At 34.1% G+C, this 15,337-nt stretch overlaps 1 protein-coding gene across 6 annotated transcripts in view; it reads left to right on the top strand.

The window, feature by feature from the left end:
• HLTF (helicase like transcription factor) overlaps nt 1-15,337 on the top strand; it is a 49,687-nt gene that overhangs the window by 19,837 nt on the left and 14,513 nt on the right. For 4 of the 6 annotated variants that reach the window (XM_038571166.1, XM_038571164.1, XM_038571163.1 and 1 more), the window contains exons 10-18: nt 708-798; nt 2,740-2,819; nt 2,905-2,946; nt 3,798-3,887; nt 6,319-6,416; nt 9,944-10,087; nt 10,558-10,696; nt 11,900-12,035; nt 13,543-13,722. In XM_038571166.1, the coding sequence (XP_038427094.1) occupies nt 708-798; nt 2,740-2,819; nt 2,905-2,946; nt 3,798-3,887; nt 6,319-6,416; nt 9,944-10,087; nt 10,558-10,696; nt 11,900-12,035; nt 13,543-13,722 (1,000 nt within the window). The remainder of the gene's footprint in view (nt 1-707; nt 799-2,739; nt 2,820-2,904; nt 2,947-3,797; nt 3,888-6,318; nt 6,417-9,943; nt 10,088-10,557; nt 10,697-11,899; nt 12,036-13,542; nt 13,723-15,337) is intronic. The other 2 variants (XM_038571167.1, XM_038571165.1) reach the window with 1 other exon arrangement.

The raw sequence follows: 15,337 nt of genomic DNA, 5'->3' as shown, positions 1-15,337 counted from the left end.
CTGAAGTTAGAGGAGAAATGAAAAGAGGTATCTGGATTTAGCGATTATATAGCTGATTTAGCAGTTAATGACCTTCGCTAAATTAATTTTTGAGAATTAGAGCAGAGCAAAACTGAAAATATTTTAAGATAAGAATAGCAAGTCAAGAATTGGAAATAACAGTTGTGTGTTATTGTGTATTTTGCTAAGTGTGAGATAGAAATCGAAAAATAGGTGGAGATGAAGGCAGAATTGAGGGGCTTTTTGCAGGGGGTGAGGAACATTAAGAAATCCATGGGTTGGAAGAGATTTTAGGTACAGTGGAGAGAACTTGTAGACCTTAGTGGGGGCAGTGAGATCAAGAGAAAAGATAGGTGAGTTAGCATCAGAAGCAAAGGAAGTAAGGTTAATGGAAAATATAAATAGTTGAAGGGAAAAAAAGGTAGGAAAAATGGGAGTTTATAGAAGATGCATTCAATTTTCTTTGTGAAGTGAAGTAGATCATCACCTGGGAGTCAGAGGAGTTAAGAATCTAGGCAAAGGATGAGTATAGTATAGACCTTTGTGGTAAGTGGGCAGAGGACCTGGCTAATTGAAAGAACAAGAATGAAGAGACTAAGAAAGTTGAACTATTAAGTTGGAAAACCAAGGTTTTAAGGAGGATATTACTAGTCAACATAATTTACTAATACTCTGTGTATTTGTCCTCTTTTTTTTTGAAATGAAAGGATCTAGATGTAGTGGAGAACCCAGTATTTCAGATGTCAAGGGAAAGAAAAAGTATACCAAATCAGAATTGTCTAGCTCCCGCCCCAAAAGGTAAACTCTGTTAAGATTGATTGTATGTAATGTTTGTTTAAACTCTCTCCATTTTCTCATATGTAGGAAAGAGATACGACCATTTTATTTCAGTTATAAAGTTCTTTCAAATTCTTTGTTATTTGAAACTGCCAAAGTCACTGAGTTAGGCAAGTAGATGTTCTTATTTTATAGTTGAAGAAAACTACCGTTAATCTATAAAAGAAGTGAATTAGTAGTGTTTAATAATCACTTACCTTTTTACCACTTTTTCTATTTCTCTCACATAGGAACTAATATCTAGCTCCCAAGTTTTTTGTTTTTGTTGATTTTTAGAAGAGTTTTCTTTATATTTTTGAGGAGATGAAAACTGACAACTGTTAAATGATTTGATAGAAGCACTCTTTGCCCATCTCAGTTCTTTTGTCATTTTACCTTTAGAAATAAGACGTGATGAAGTTATTTATGGAAAGTATTATATTGTATACTAGAGGGAGAATTTTTTTTTAATATTTATTTATTATTATTATTATTTTTTTTTATTTTTTTATTTTTTTTATTTTTACAGAGAGAGAGAGAGAGAGGCAGAGACATAGGCAGAGGGAGAAGCAGGCTCCATGCACCGGGAGCCTGATGTGGGATTCGATCCCGGGTCTCCAGGATCACGCCCTGGGCCAAAGGCAGGCGCCAAACCGCTGCGCCACCCAGGGATCCCATAATATTTATTTATTATTTATGATAGACAGAGAGAGAGAGGCAGAGACACAGGAGGAGGGAGAAGCAGGCTCCATGCCAGGAGCCTGACGTGGGACTCGATCCCCGGACTCCAGGATCACGCCCTGGGCCAAAGGCAGGCGCTAAACCACTGAGCCACCCAGGGATCCCCTAGAGGGAGAATTTGAATAAAATATATAATGCTCCTCTGATCTTAACTTGAATCTGTAACCTTATAAATTTCATTTACCTGCAGAAGAAGGTCTAAATACTTGATTTTTTTGTTGTATTGTCTACCATAATATATGCAGATGTGATCTCAAATCTGAGTCTCTGTTAGCTAGTCCAATAAAGATCTCAAAAGTAAGACTTTGCTAATTGTTCTCTATTATTAATACCTATCTAAACTGAGCATAAAACCAGGACTCTTCAGTTTCTCATCTAGATCTCCAATCTTACAACTGAAGTAACCATGAATTGAGAAATAGCACTGTTAGGTTGACCAGATAAGACTTAAAGGATGTGGAAAAAATAATGAGATGTGGGAAAAACTAATAACCAACACACATATGATAGTTAATTACATGTATGTTTACTGTGCAACAGGCATTATTTTAGGGGCTTTGAATGTAGTAACTTATTTTATCCTGTGAAGTGAATTATATTTTTATTTTTATTCCTGTTTTCCAAATGAGGAAACTGAAGCAGAGAAGAATATTAAATGAGTTGCCTGAAGCCACATAGCAAATAAGTAGTGGAATGGGAATTTGAATCTATTTAGCCTGACGAGGCAGTCCATTATTTTTAGGTGCTTCACCACTGAAATGTACTGTTCCTACACAAAATACATAAGAGTTTTCATTGTGAGCGAATTATATTTTTTCTCTTAGCTGCTCATTTCATTATACTAAAAGTATTTTCTTTGATAAGAGTGGTTTCTTTTTAGTTCAGTTTTATATAGGTGTTTTGTTTGAATGGCCAAATATTAAACACCGTATTAAAATGATTATTAAGATGGCTAACTTTTTCAAATTTAATAAATAGTGGTACTGTATTTTGTATAGTAAATGCATCTGCTTATAAAGCAGAATTTATTTAGCTAATTTTACTTTCATTTGGCAAATTTTTCTTTAATTTTTTTTTCAAAAAACAGGCAACACAAACATTTGTGCTACATGTATTAAACCTATATTTTCATATCCCATTTTGTTTCATTTTGATAAAAAATTTTTGTATACTTTATTTTAGAAGAAAAACTGCTGTCCAGTACAATGAAAGCAGTGATTCAGAGGAAAATGAAACAAGTGAATTGCCACAGAAAATGAAAGGTAATGTGAAATGAATTTGATTTGATAATGTGTCTTATATTCATATTTCCTAGTGTGACCATGTTTGTACTTGGTTTTGTTGTAGGCAAACTAAAAAATGTACAGTCTGAGACTAAAAGAGTAAAAGGTATGTATATAAATCTAGTATCCATAATCTACACTTAAAGATTATTACAATAAAACCCCATAGTTTTTTTATATCTCTCTAGCTTAGAATTTTTAAGTAATAGGTCTTAAACTTGTCTGCTGTCTACATTTGAACTACATGTGGAGCTAATCAAGGGTCGTAAATGAATGAGGCAAACTGAAAGATTAGTTTCAAAAGAAATATTTAAACTAAACAAAGTAATTTTTACTACTTTATAAAATGACTTCAGTAAAACCTTATTCGCATATGTATAAATTAAAATTTTACAAAAGTTGGGTAGGAGTGCCTTCTTGGTAATATTGTTTGCATTACCATACAGATGTAAAAACAACCAGTGAGGATCATTACTTTTTCCTTTATCTTTAAATTATAACCCTTTATTTTTTTTCTTGTAAATTGGATCATATTGTATTTTTAATTATTTGAGAAATTGTATTCCATTTGAAAAATAACTCATTATCACCAGCTTACCTAAATATTTGTCAGACTCCTCATTAGAAGTCAAATACCTGTTTCCTTGAAAATATTCTTCTGTAGGAAAGCTGAGTCCCCTTGCATATATGGCTGCTCCTACTGTCACATCTCTTCCTCAAGAGAAGTAATACTTTATGACAAGTGACTACATTCCTTCTTTGAGCTGGAATATGCTTATTAGTGTCAGGCAGATATTGGTCACTAGATATTTTGTTTTTATTTAATAATCTAAGCTCTTTAAAATCTAGAGTATGGAAGTATTTTTATTTCCTATCTTCAGGTGGTACCTGCATTTAATAAGCACAAGAGAAAATTAGTTTTCAAAGATCTTAATGATTCTGTGGTTTTTACTTCAGCAGGATCTTCTAAAGTTAAAGAAGATTCAGAGTTTGCATGTGCACTTATTTCATCTACCCCTGCAACAAAAAGGAGAATGTTGAAAAAGGGTCAGTAAATCTTCATGGTTTTTTTTTTTTTTTTTTTTTTTAAGCTGTTGTTTTTCAATGTAAAAAATTTTTAGTGACAAAAGTTACGAGAACATGGTACAAGAAGTTCAGAAGGTAGAAGAAAGAAAAAGATAAAACCCATTTTCCTTGGAAGTGTATGTTGATGTGTTCTTCTAGAACCTTTTCTTATTCTATTTATTTTAATTAGGTCAAAAATATGATGGAAAGAGGTCCTTTACTCATCCGAGTAGCAGAAATGTTTTTTTTCTAGTGAAGGCTTAGAATAATCGATGGCTCTTTAAAACCTAATTTCAATTTAGTTAATTTAAATTATAATAAAGATTCAGTTCTTGGTATGAGTAGAATTTGTTTTTCACTTATGAATGTTAGTGAGCTTTATTATAATTTTATATTTTGTAGTTAATAGGAAAACATTGCATGACAGTCTAAATATGTGAGAAGGGAAGAGGTTGAATTCTAGGGTTACGGAGGTCTGGGATAGGTTATTGTATCTTTGTACCTTAGTCTCCTATATTTTACATGTTGGGGATAATAACAGACAAAAGTTTGTTTTCATGGAGCTTATGTCTAATGATGGGGAAACCTAAACAAATGAACACATAATTTTAAACATTAAGCATTGTGAATAAAATAAAGGAGGATAATGAAATCAAAATTGTTGAAAGGGACCTGTTTAAGGAGGTGATATTTGACCCAACACAGAATGATGAAAAAGAGCCAACTTGTGGCCTAAGAATCAGACAATTAATAGAATTTTAGTATATGTGCTGCCGAAGCAAGCACTAGTAGAATTGAAAATATAGGCATTTTAAATAGAATACTCGACCCAAATTTTAGAAATTTTAAGAAATGTGGAATTTTCTGTTGAGATAGAATTAGAATTTGGATAGAATTAAGTTCACACACAGAAAGTTGTTCTTGCAGGCACATAGCCATTATAGAAGAAACTTAAAATCATAGCTGTGAAAAAAAATAAGCACATTTCTGGAAGAAAAGAGAATAGAAACAAAAATCAGTGAATGGAGACAGAACTGATAGTGCTCTCTTAAGTAAGACATAAAAGTCAGAAGGAAAAGATTGATGAAATTCTACTACATTTTAAATTACTGTGCATCAAAGTGTACTGTAAATAATGTGAAAAATGTTAAGAATGAAGAAGGTATTTCTGGTAAGTGTAACTTACAAAGGATCAGTGTTTAGAATGAGTAAAAGAAATCTCTACAAATCTATTGACAAAAGACAAACTAGTAGGAGAGTGGCCACTAAGAATACAAATGTGCATTCTAAAGAAAGAAAACAAATAACCAATAAACATAGGGAAAGATGTGCAGATTCAGTCATTGAGGAAATAAAGGAACAGAGAGATACCATTTTACCTGTTATATTTATAAACATTTAAAAATCTCATAGTGGGCAGCCCCGGGTGGCTCAGCGATTTAGTGCCTGCTTTCAGCCCAGGGCGTGATCTGGAGACCCGGGATTGAGTCCCACATCGGGCTCCCTGAATGGCGCCTGCTGCTTCTCCCTCTGCCTCTCTCTCTGTGTCTCTCATGAATAAATAAAATCTTTAAAAATAAAAATAAAAATCTCATAGTGCCACATATAGGCAAAGTCGTAAAATAACAGGAACTCTGATGTGGTATGGATGGGAATATAAATTACCGTAGTGAGTAACTGAGCCAAATATAATGAAGATAGATATATCATTGAGATATGTAGAAGGACCCATGAAAAAATAGTTTTCACTGCTGTGTTATTTTAGAAAAATATTGGAAATAACGTAAATACTGTCCAGCAGGGTAATGGAAAATAAAATTGTAGTGTGTCCTTTTACAGGCTACTTGAGTCTCCTTGTAGCATGGCAGTTGGCTTCCTTCAAAGGGAGTAATCAGAGAGAGAGTAGGAGAGAGTACCTAAGACAGAAACTGCATCTTTTCTAACTTAATCTCTGGGGTGATATACCCCCACTTTCGCCATATATTATTTGTCACCCTGTTAGTGTGGGAGGAGACTGTATGAGGTTGTGACTCTCAGAAAGTGGGTATCATTGGGGGCCATCTTGGAGTCTGGTTACAACAGTAACTATAGTACAGATTCCAAAAACTGCATAAAACAAATGTTACCTTGATGAATAACTGAAGAACTTAAGTACATATCAGGAGATATTCCATACTTTTTCTCTCAGTCACAATTGTCTATCTCCCCCCATAAGTAATCACTGGATTTTTATTTGTTTAAAGTGACAAGGTAAAGTCTACTTCCTGTTAACTTCATCATGGCTGGAAACAAATTTGCTTCATTTTAATTCTTTCTAATTTCTCTTCATAGAGGCACATTTTGTCATCTCTTTATTGACTTCATATATATGAGAAGAAAACTTAAAGATGTTTCAACTGATTGTTTCTTTCAGGAGCATCTGCAGTGGAGGGTTCAAAGAAAACTGATATTGAAGACAGACCAAGGACAACACTGATCATCTGTCCACTTTCTGTGTTAAGCAACTGGATTGTAAGTCTTCACAGCCTTTTAAAAATGTTACATAATTTATGTTTTACTCTTGTATGATTAAAAAGTATTATGTTAGAGTCATTCATTGGGAAAGATGTGCTAGGTCAGCCCTTTATGTCTAAGTTAAAATAATTGTTAGGTGAATTGGGGTTTTATTTGCTGAATTGAAGTAATTCTTCTTTGGAGATTTATAGTAGAGAAAGAAACCTAATATAACCTTTATAACCTTAAATGTTATAAGATGAGGTTTGTACTTCTTCCTCTGTCATTTCTCTCCCACAAGGTAGGAGAGGTATATAATTTAAGACTATTTATGAACTATTGGAGACTCTTTTCTAGGAACTACCCTAACTTCTGTTTTATATAACAACTTGTAGCATTTAGTGAGCTCCTGTGTGTTCAGTTTTTCCCTAAGCTCTTTCCATAGATTTCTTCATTTAGCCCTCACAAATACTATTCTCACTTTTCTGATGATCAGTTTGAAACACACAGAAATTAAATAACTGAGTAGATTGTTCAGCTAATAAATGATGGAGCTAGGATACAGTCTCCCAACATTCTGATTCTTGAGCCTGTGCTTTTAATTTTAAGGCTACCCACCAGAAAATTTTGTCTTTTTTTTTCTTCCAGATTGCTTTTCTATTCTAAAACATTATACTGGAATGGAACCTCTTTATATGTTATTTGTAAGGAGCAGCTTTGGTTATGTTTCTTTGCCAGTTTGAGCTTCAGGCTGCATGTTATAATGAAATAATGACTCTATTGGAAGCATTGTGAACATAAAAGCCACTGGATGTGAACTCTATTCTTGCCATGTCCAAGGTTATTTGCATCTCTCCTGACCTTTCCTCCTCTAATCTGACCTTTCCTTCTCTAATCTCAGAGGTGGAAGAGGTCCTAGTTTTTGTAAGACCATTACCTTAGTCTGTACATTGGATTCCATTTCTTCCCATCTCTGCATTTTATCTGTTATTTTTCTCTTTGCCTGGTTATTTAGTCTCTTCCTACTGGCTTTTTCATGAAACATACTCAGACTTTTTTTTTTTTTTTTTTTTTTTAAGATTTTATTTATTTATTAGAGAAACAGAGAGATTGAGAGAGAGAGAGGCAGAAACACAGGCAGAGGGAGGAGCAGGCTCCATGCAGGGAGTCTGACATTGGACTCTATCCCAGGTCTCCAGGATCACACCCCGGGCCAAAGGCAGGCGCTAAACCACTGAGCCACCAGGGCTGCCCATACTCAGACCTTTTTTATTTTTTAAATACTTCCTCTTGATTTTGTCTTTAAGTTGTTATTCTTATCCTCTCCTTCACTGTTATACTCCTGGGGTTTAATTTCCACTGTGTGCTTTTATTTACTAATTCCTTAACTTGTAATCTGGCTTCTGCCACTTACTATCTAAATTACTTTGGAAAAGAGTAGTTATTGTGTAATTGTCAAATTCTGTGCCTCTTTACTTCTTGATTTTTATGTACTCTTGCCTTTATTGATTCTTCTCTTTTTAAGTTTTTGGTATATATGTTTTTTTAAAAATTAAACCCTCTTCTGATATTTTCTTCTTAGGACCAAAGGAGGTTTAGTTCTATATTAATGCTAAATATTAATGCTCTTTTTTTTATTCCAACAAAAGTATTCTGTTTTGAGATGCAGTGCATTTTGGGAAGGCCAATACATGGGTACTAGAAGGACTGTTTCGGAGTGAGGTTTACAAGTATTATCGGGGGTATAAATAGAACTGTGATTCTTTAAGAGTTTGGTTGGGGATATATATTTTAAAAATGGGTGATCAGCATTTCATTATAATTTTGTATTTGGAAAACAACAAAATTTTTGATAATAGAAACTTCGTTAGAGCAAGCCCTGGCAGTCTTGCCTAATGAGATTATGGGAAAAATTGATTTTTAAAGGAATGAGGGATGGTTGAGCATATATGGATTCCTGGTCAAGAATTAGAATTTTGTGGGGTGCCTCGTGGCTCAGTTGGTTAAGCTTCTGGGTTGAGGTCAGGTCATGATCCTGGAGTTCTGGATTGAGCCCAGTTAAGTCAGATACTTCTGACTGAGCCACCGACGCGCCCCATTTCTTTCTCATTTTATACCCACTTTTCCCTTCTTTTTTTAAAACTCCCCCCCCCCCTTTTTTTTTTTAAAACTTCCTTGTGTCTTTAACACAGTTCTTCTTAGGCACTCACTTTAAGTATCAGAAGCTTGTCTACTCCCTTTTTTTTCATATCCCATATTTAATTAGTCCTCAAGTCCCATCAGTCCCCTTTTCTTGGTATCTTTCTTTCATACCTGTCCTTCCCATTCTGATCTTCTGATACTTTAGGGCTTTATCATCTCTCACCTAAGAGATTCTCAGCTTTGTCTTTCTGGTATCCTTTGTTTTTATTTTATTTTTTTTAAAAGATTTTATTTATTTATTCATGAGACACAGAGAGAAGCAGAGACACAGGCAGAGGGAGAAGCAGGCTCCATGCAGGGAGTCCAATGTGGGACTCGATCCTGGGACTCCAGGACCACATCCTGGGCTGAAGGCAGGTGCTAAATCGCCGAGCCACCCAGGGAGCCCCTATCCTTTGTTTTTAAAATAAAGATTTTATTTATTTATTTGAGAGAGAGCAAGCGCAGAAGCAGGGTGTGTGGGGGAGAGGGCCAGAAAGGGACGGAGGGACAGAGGAAGAAGGAGAAGCAGACTCTGAGCAAGGAGCCAATGCAGGGCTTGATCCCAGGACCCCAGGATCATGAACTGAGCCTGAAGGCAGACACTTAACTCACTGAGCCACTCAGGTGCTCCTCTCTAGTATCTTTTTTTTTTTTTCCAATCTACTCATGATTTGTTTTTTCCTGTTCAATATCTCTCAGATCTGTTGTTTTCGTGATTAAAAAAAAAAAACAAACCACAATGTCAAGTGTTTTAAACAGATTGTGTCTTCAGAGAGGGCTGGGACCAGGGTTTTTTTGTTTGTTTGTTTTTTAGCTTTACTACTCTTCTGGTTGATAAAACCTGGCAAATAGTAGGCTTGTGATAAATGAATGAAAGTGGATACTATGCTTGAATCTCTGCCTACATTCTTGAAAATATTGGTTGCTCTTTTACAGTTTAATTTTTATATTATGAAGTTTATTAACTGGAAACATTATCCTGTTAAAATATTAACATTTTTAAAAATTAATTATAATTTTCAAGGAATTTGGTTGTTTTCCTCCTAAAAATGAAGTGGCTGCTCATTGATAGGGCCAGGGAAAATTTATATAATGTATTATTATTACATATTTGTCCATTTTCCTGACAATAAAATAATAATTAGTATTGTTACTGTTGTTATTTTAGTTTAGATTGTAGGAAACTTGATTTTCTGTAATTTTATTGGTTTGACAGTACTTTTTTATATCAAACGTGACACTAAATCCATTTATTATTTTAAATATTTCTAGTGTAGTTTTAGTAGTATGACAGAATTTTTTTAATATGAAACATGATACTAATCTGTTTATTTTTTTTAATATTTCTAATTTTCTTCCAGGACCAGTTTGGACAACATATAAAATCAGATGTACACTTGAATTTTTATGTTTATTATGGTCCTGATCGTATAAGAGACCCAGCTTTGCTTTCAAAACAGGATATTGTTTTGACTACATACAACATTTTAACTCATGACTATGGAGTAAGTATGCTGAGACTTATATTTCAGAAGTTGAATTTGAGAAATAGGTTTCAGATTTCTAATGTGTTCTAAATAAAATTCAGACTTCATATTCTTTCTGTCTTCCTAAATATTTCTTTCATCACAGTGTTAATCTGAAGCAGAATTAGCTCAGTGTATTGAACCAAAGTCTGAGTAGAGAGCTAGACTATGTATGTTTAAAAGCTAGCCCTGTTTATTTCCTAGCTGTGGTACTTTGAACAACATACTTCACAGCCTTGATCCTTCAGTTTTCTCATCTGCAAAATAGGAGTAAATAATAATACTTTATAAATTTTCGATTATTCAACAACTTAATGTATATAATGATTAAAGCAGTATCTACCACGTAGTAAGTCTTGATATTAAAAATTAATAACTTATATTTACAAAATTACATGAAGTACTATTTTAATTCCCTGTGTTTTAATTCACATGAAACATTTTTTCAGACTAAAGGTGATAGTCCATTACATAGCATAAGGTGGCTCAGAGTGATCCTGGATGAAGGACATGCCATTCGAAATCCAAATGCTCAGCAGACAAAAGCTGTACTTGATTTAGAAGCAGAAAGAAGATGGGTATTAACAGGTAAAAGGGTTATACTTACTAAGTAAGTTTAGGTGAGGTAACTTTGTAAACTTCATGTGGGTATAAAGTTTGTTCCATATTTAATCATAGAAGTCATTGAATAAAATATTTCGATTTGTTTTTCATAGTTGCCCATGCTGTGGCAACATTTGAATTCTAGTCTGTTTATGGAACAATCACTAGACTTTTTTTTAAACTTTGGAGATTCATTAGACTTTTTTTTTTTTTTTTAAAGATTTTAAAAATTTATTTGCTTGAAGGATAGAGTGCACAGAGGGAAAGGGAGAAGCAGTTCCCCACTGAGCAAGGAAACCTGATGCAAGGCTCAAAGCAGAGCCTGATCCCAGGACTCTTGGATCATAACCTGAGCAGAAGACAGACGCTTAACTAACTGAGCCACCTAGGTGTCCCTTGTTAGACACTTTAATTTTCCAACGAGAATCTTGATTTCTGTTTCTCGTCTTGAAGCCAAACCTGTTTCCTAATTGTGATACTTCTAGAATATGAGGAAAAGGATTTAATTTTTTCCTTCTTACTAATACTGCCGATTTATTTATAGATTTTATTTATTTGAGAGAGAGTGTGTGGGTGAGAAGGAGAGCATGAGCAGGGGCCAGAGGTCGATGGACAAGCAGACTCGGGGCTCGATCCCAGGACCCCAGAATCATGACCTGAGCCAAAGGCAGATGCTTAATTGAGCCACCCAGGCGCTTCATAATACTGCTGATTTAAAATCAAGCTAATGGGGTAGCCTCGGTGGCTCAGTGGTTTAGCGCCGCCTTTGGCCCAGGGTATGATCCTGGAGACCCAGGATTGAGTCCCACATCCGGCTCCCTGCATGGAACCTGCTTCTCCCTCTGCCTGTGTCTCTGCCTCGCTCTTTCTTTCCCATGAATAAATAAGTAAAACCTTTAAAAAATAAAATAAAAGCAAGCTAATGTTCTTGGATAAGGAAAAGGTTGAATTTACTGGACCTGTGGTCTTTTGCTTTGTTAGTATGGCAAGTGACAGCTAAAAATTAGAGCAAAACTGTATTTTGAGATTGCACATGTGTTTAACAAAGGACTGTAGTTACACCTTGATAAATAGTGGGTGTGCCTAGTTCAGAATGCCCATTTTCAACTGTTGTTTCCTCTGATGGGGTCAGATGGATTTTCTGAATGAATACACTATAGGGTTACAACAGTGTTCTGTTATTTTTAGGTACTCCGATTCAGAATTCTTTAAAGGACTTGTGGTCTCTTCTTTCCTTTTTAAAACTTAAACCATTTCTTGATAGAGAATGGTGGCATAGAACAATACAGCGTCCTGTCACAATGGGAGATGAAGGAGGACTTAGGTAAGCAATTTCGTGAAAACTGATTAATATTAGCAACTAATAACTATAAACAGCTTGAACCAGTTGCCCACTTCAGTTACTATATTTTAACTTCAATGTTGGCTTTCTTCTCCCAAAAGTGTTTATAGCTTTAATGCTTTTGACTCTCAAATTCTAGTGATTCTTGTTTGGGGAGACAAGGATTTCTAACTACCACTAAAACATAATAAGCCTTCCCTTTCTTTGATTTTAGTCAAACTGAAAGGAAAGGGAGAGCTTTATGGTCTCTGTTGCTCTTGCCCCTGAAATCACCATTAATTGATGAAACAATGACAGAAAAAAAACTGTATGCTCTGAGGATACAAATATGCATTAAATTTTCACAACTTACTTTATATCACTTTATATAGTGGTAATTGAATAGTATGACATACACTGCTATCAGCAAGAGTTAAAGAAAATGGTTTCTCATGAAGACCGATAAAATTCATCTTGGTCATAGCCATTTCACAAGGTACTAGGCTAATATGTGATTTAACGTTTTTGCCTAGAACAGTGGTTTTTGGAGTTTGGTACCCATTAGCAGGTTGTGAAATCATAATAAAGATGGTAGGTAGCATTACAAAAGGAAATGAAATAGTAGATTTGAGAAAATAGAGTGCATCACACATAGTATTGTTTTGTGAAAGGTTTCTGTTACACGTCTATGTGTTTACGTGTATATTTTATATATATATATATATATATATATATATATATATATATATATATATTATTTGTTGGATGGAGTAAAATGCGTTTCTTACTGTGGTTATAGTGGAGGAGGTTCAACAGCCACCAGCCTCATCTGCAAAACTGCTTGATTCTCAGAACCAATTATGTAACTTCTAATTTAAGAAATTGTATTTATATTTCAGTGTTGGGATAAACCTTAATTGATGTGCCTTGCCTTTTTTTTTTAATACTGAGAAGGGAGTGTAAAGGTTGTAGAACCTAGAAGGTATTTCTCCCTCTTTTGAGTTGTTACATCATGTTTTAATCTTTTTGCCATTGTTACTTTGTAAAAATTAACTGATTTTTGTACCTTGATTTTCATATTACTGAAAAACCTTTTCGAAGGTAAAATCTTTCCTCATAGTTTTATGATTTTTAGTATAATGCCTTCTACTTTGTGTTGGTACTTAAGAGTGTGAATGTTGAATATTGGATGATGTCGTTGACAGAATTAAGAAGTAAAGGTAGTGACTAGAAGAACAAAAATGGGGAGAAGTAAGAAAAATAAAGACAGGATAAAAGAAGATTAAACTGTGACAGGTATTGAATTGAAGTCAAGGAATTCATTATTGTAACTATTGGTAGAATTTATGTCTGATTATCAGTTTGGGTAAGACTCAAAAGATTTTTTTTTAAAAAAACCTTTACTTAGGTTCTTAAATAGTAATATATTAAAATATTCTTTTTTGTCTTTGTTGAATAAACTTCTATAGAAGTAAAAAGTTACGTAATTATTTGTTTTATTTTGACTTAGGCGTTTGCAATCCCTGATTAAAAATATTACTCTTAGAAGAACAAAGACAAGCAAAATTAAAGGCAAACCTGTTTTGGAGTTACCAGAACGTAAAGTATTTATTCAGCACATTACACTTTCAGATGAAGAGAGAAAAATTTATCAGTCTGTGAAAAATGAAGGCAGAGCTACTATTGGAAGGTATGGAAAAAAGAAAGCCATTTTAGAAAATAATTTTTATTTTCTTTCCTATTTAACTGAATATTTCTTAGAAATGTTAGTAAAGTCTGAAGTATAAAGTTAATTTGCTTCTTTATTTAAATTCCTTTTTTACAAATTCGTAGTTGAAGTAAATGAAATAGTATTATAATTTACCAAGTAAGTCCTTAAGTTAGGAAGAAAATGAAAAGTATATGTGAAATGTCAAGTTCTGAGTACTAGTCAGAAGACTTTGCTCACTTCTATTCCTGGCTCTCTGTCATGGAAATTGATAAAAACATTGAGAGAAGTATACATATAAAGAGATAATAAACCTATTTAAGGACCAAAACCTTGGGAATGTTCACATTTAAGAAATAGGAAAGAGAAATTATTGTAGAAGATTCTGTCAAGGGCAGAATTACGAAAAAAAGTAAAAAAAAACTGTTGGAGAATCCCATGGAAGACCGCATAATCAAGAAAGAGGGTAATGGTCAGTAGTGTCATATAATGCAGACTTAGAAAAGCTGTTTAATTTGGTGATTCAGAAGTTACCGGTGTAAACTCTTAACATAGTTTCACCAGGATAGTGAAGCATGTACCAAATTGTAGGAATAAGGGAATTATAAGGAAGTAGTAGCAGTAGGTAGGGTTAGGCCATTTTTCATGAAGTTTGTAAGAGGAAGATGGAAGTAAGACTGGTACATAGGATTGATAGTTGGTTGCTCTGTCAAATTTTTGCATTTTATTTGGGTTAACTGCCTTGAGAAGAGAACATGGAGGAGACTATAGGTAGAGAAGAAAATAAAGCAAATTGATGAAGAAAAATGAAGCCTAGTAAGGGATAAAGAGTATAATCAGTGAAATAAGAGACAAGAGTATCTGCAGAGAAAGGTGGTGGGAAGTTGAGGAAGATAGCAGGATTTACAGCCATTATAATAAGTTGTAAGTTCTTAGAGTGGTAGATAGGCTTCACATAGTATTGGATATATATAGAAGTCAATATGACTTACCAAACAACATGTATAATCTGGGAATAGGAACTGATAAAGTAGGGTTATAAAGGGAGCGGGGTTGGTAGAAAGTGAGAAATTCTAGTTCAGCAAGGACATGTTTGATGTGAGTGCCCATGGAACCAGAATGAGTAGGAAACAAGTGAAAGCAGAAGAGGGTTGAGAAAATAAATTCAAGTTCAAATTTAAGAACTTCCATTGAATTTCAAAGCAGGTTTAACAGCAATTAGAGAGATTGAAAAAGATTTTTCTAACTAAGCAAGTTATTTCAGAGTTCAGAATCTTACAGTGGTGATTGAAAGTTCCTTTATTCTTTCAACCAAAATTTAGTATGTGCCTGTGTAACACATACTGAGATACAGTATAATAGACAAAAATCTCCACCCTCTAGGAGTTTACACTTTAAGGCAGGGAAGAGACAATTTTTAAAAATTAAATTTTATGGAAAAATTTAAAGCAGAGAAAGGGGATAGGGAGTGCTGACACAGTTTTTAATAGGGTATTCACTGAAGACCTTTCTGAGAAGGTTTCTGTGGGAAAAGATCTAAAAGGTAAAAGACATTGGAGTTGGGAGACATTTCAGGCAGAGGGAACAGCAAGCATAA

Source organism: Canis lupus, chromosome 23, assembly GCF_011100685.1.
Source record: "Canis lupus familiaris isolate Mischka breed German Shepherd chromosome 23, alternate assembly UU_Cfam_GSD_1.0, whole genome shotgun sequence".
In the NCBI taxonomy this organism is placed as follows: Eukaryota; Metazoa; Chordata; class Mammalia; order Carnivora; family Canidae; genus Canis; species Canis lupus.
The sequence above is the reverse complement of the archived record's forward strand: the minus strand, read 5'-3'. Positions and strand labels throughout refer to the sequence as shown.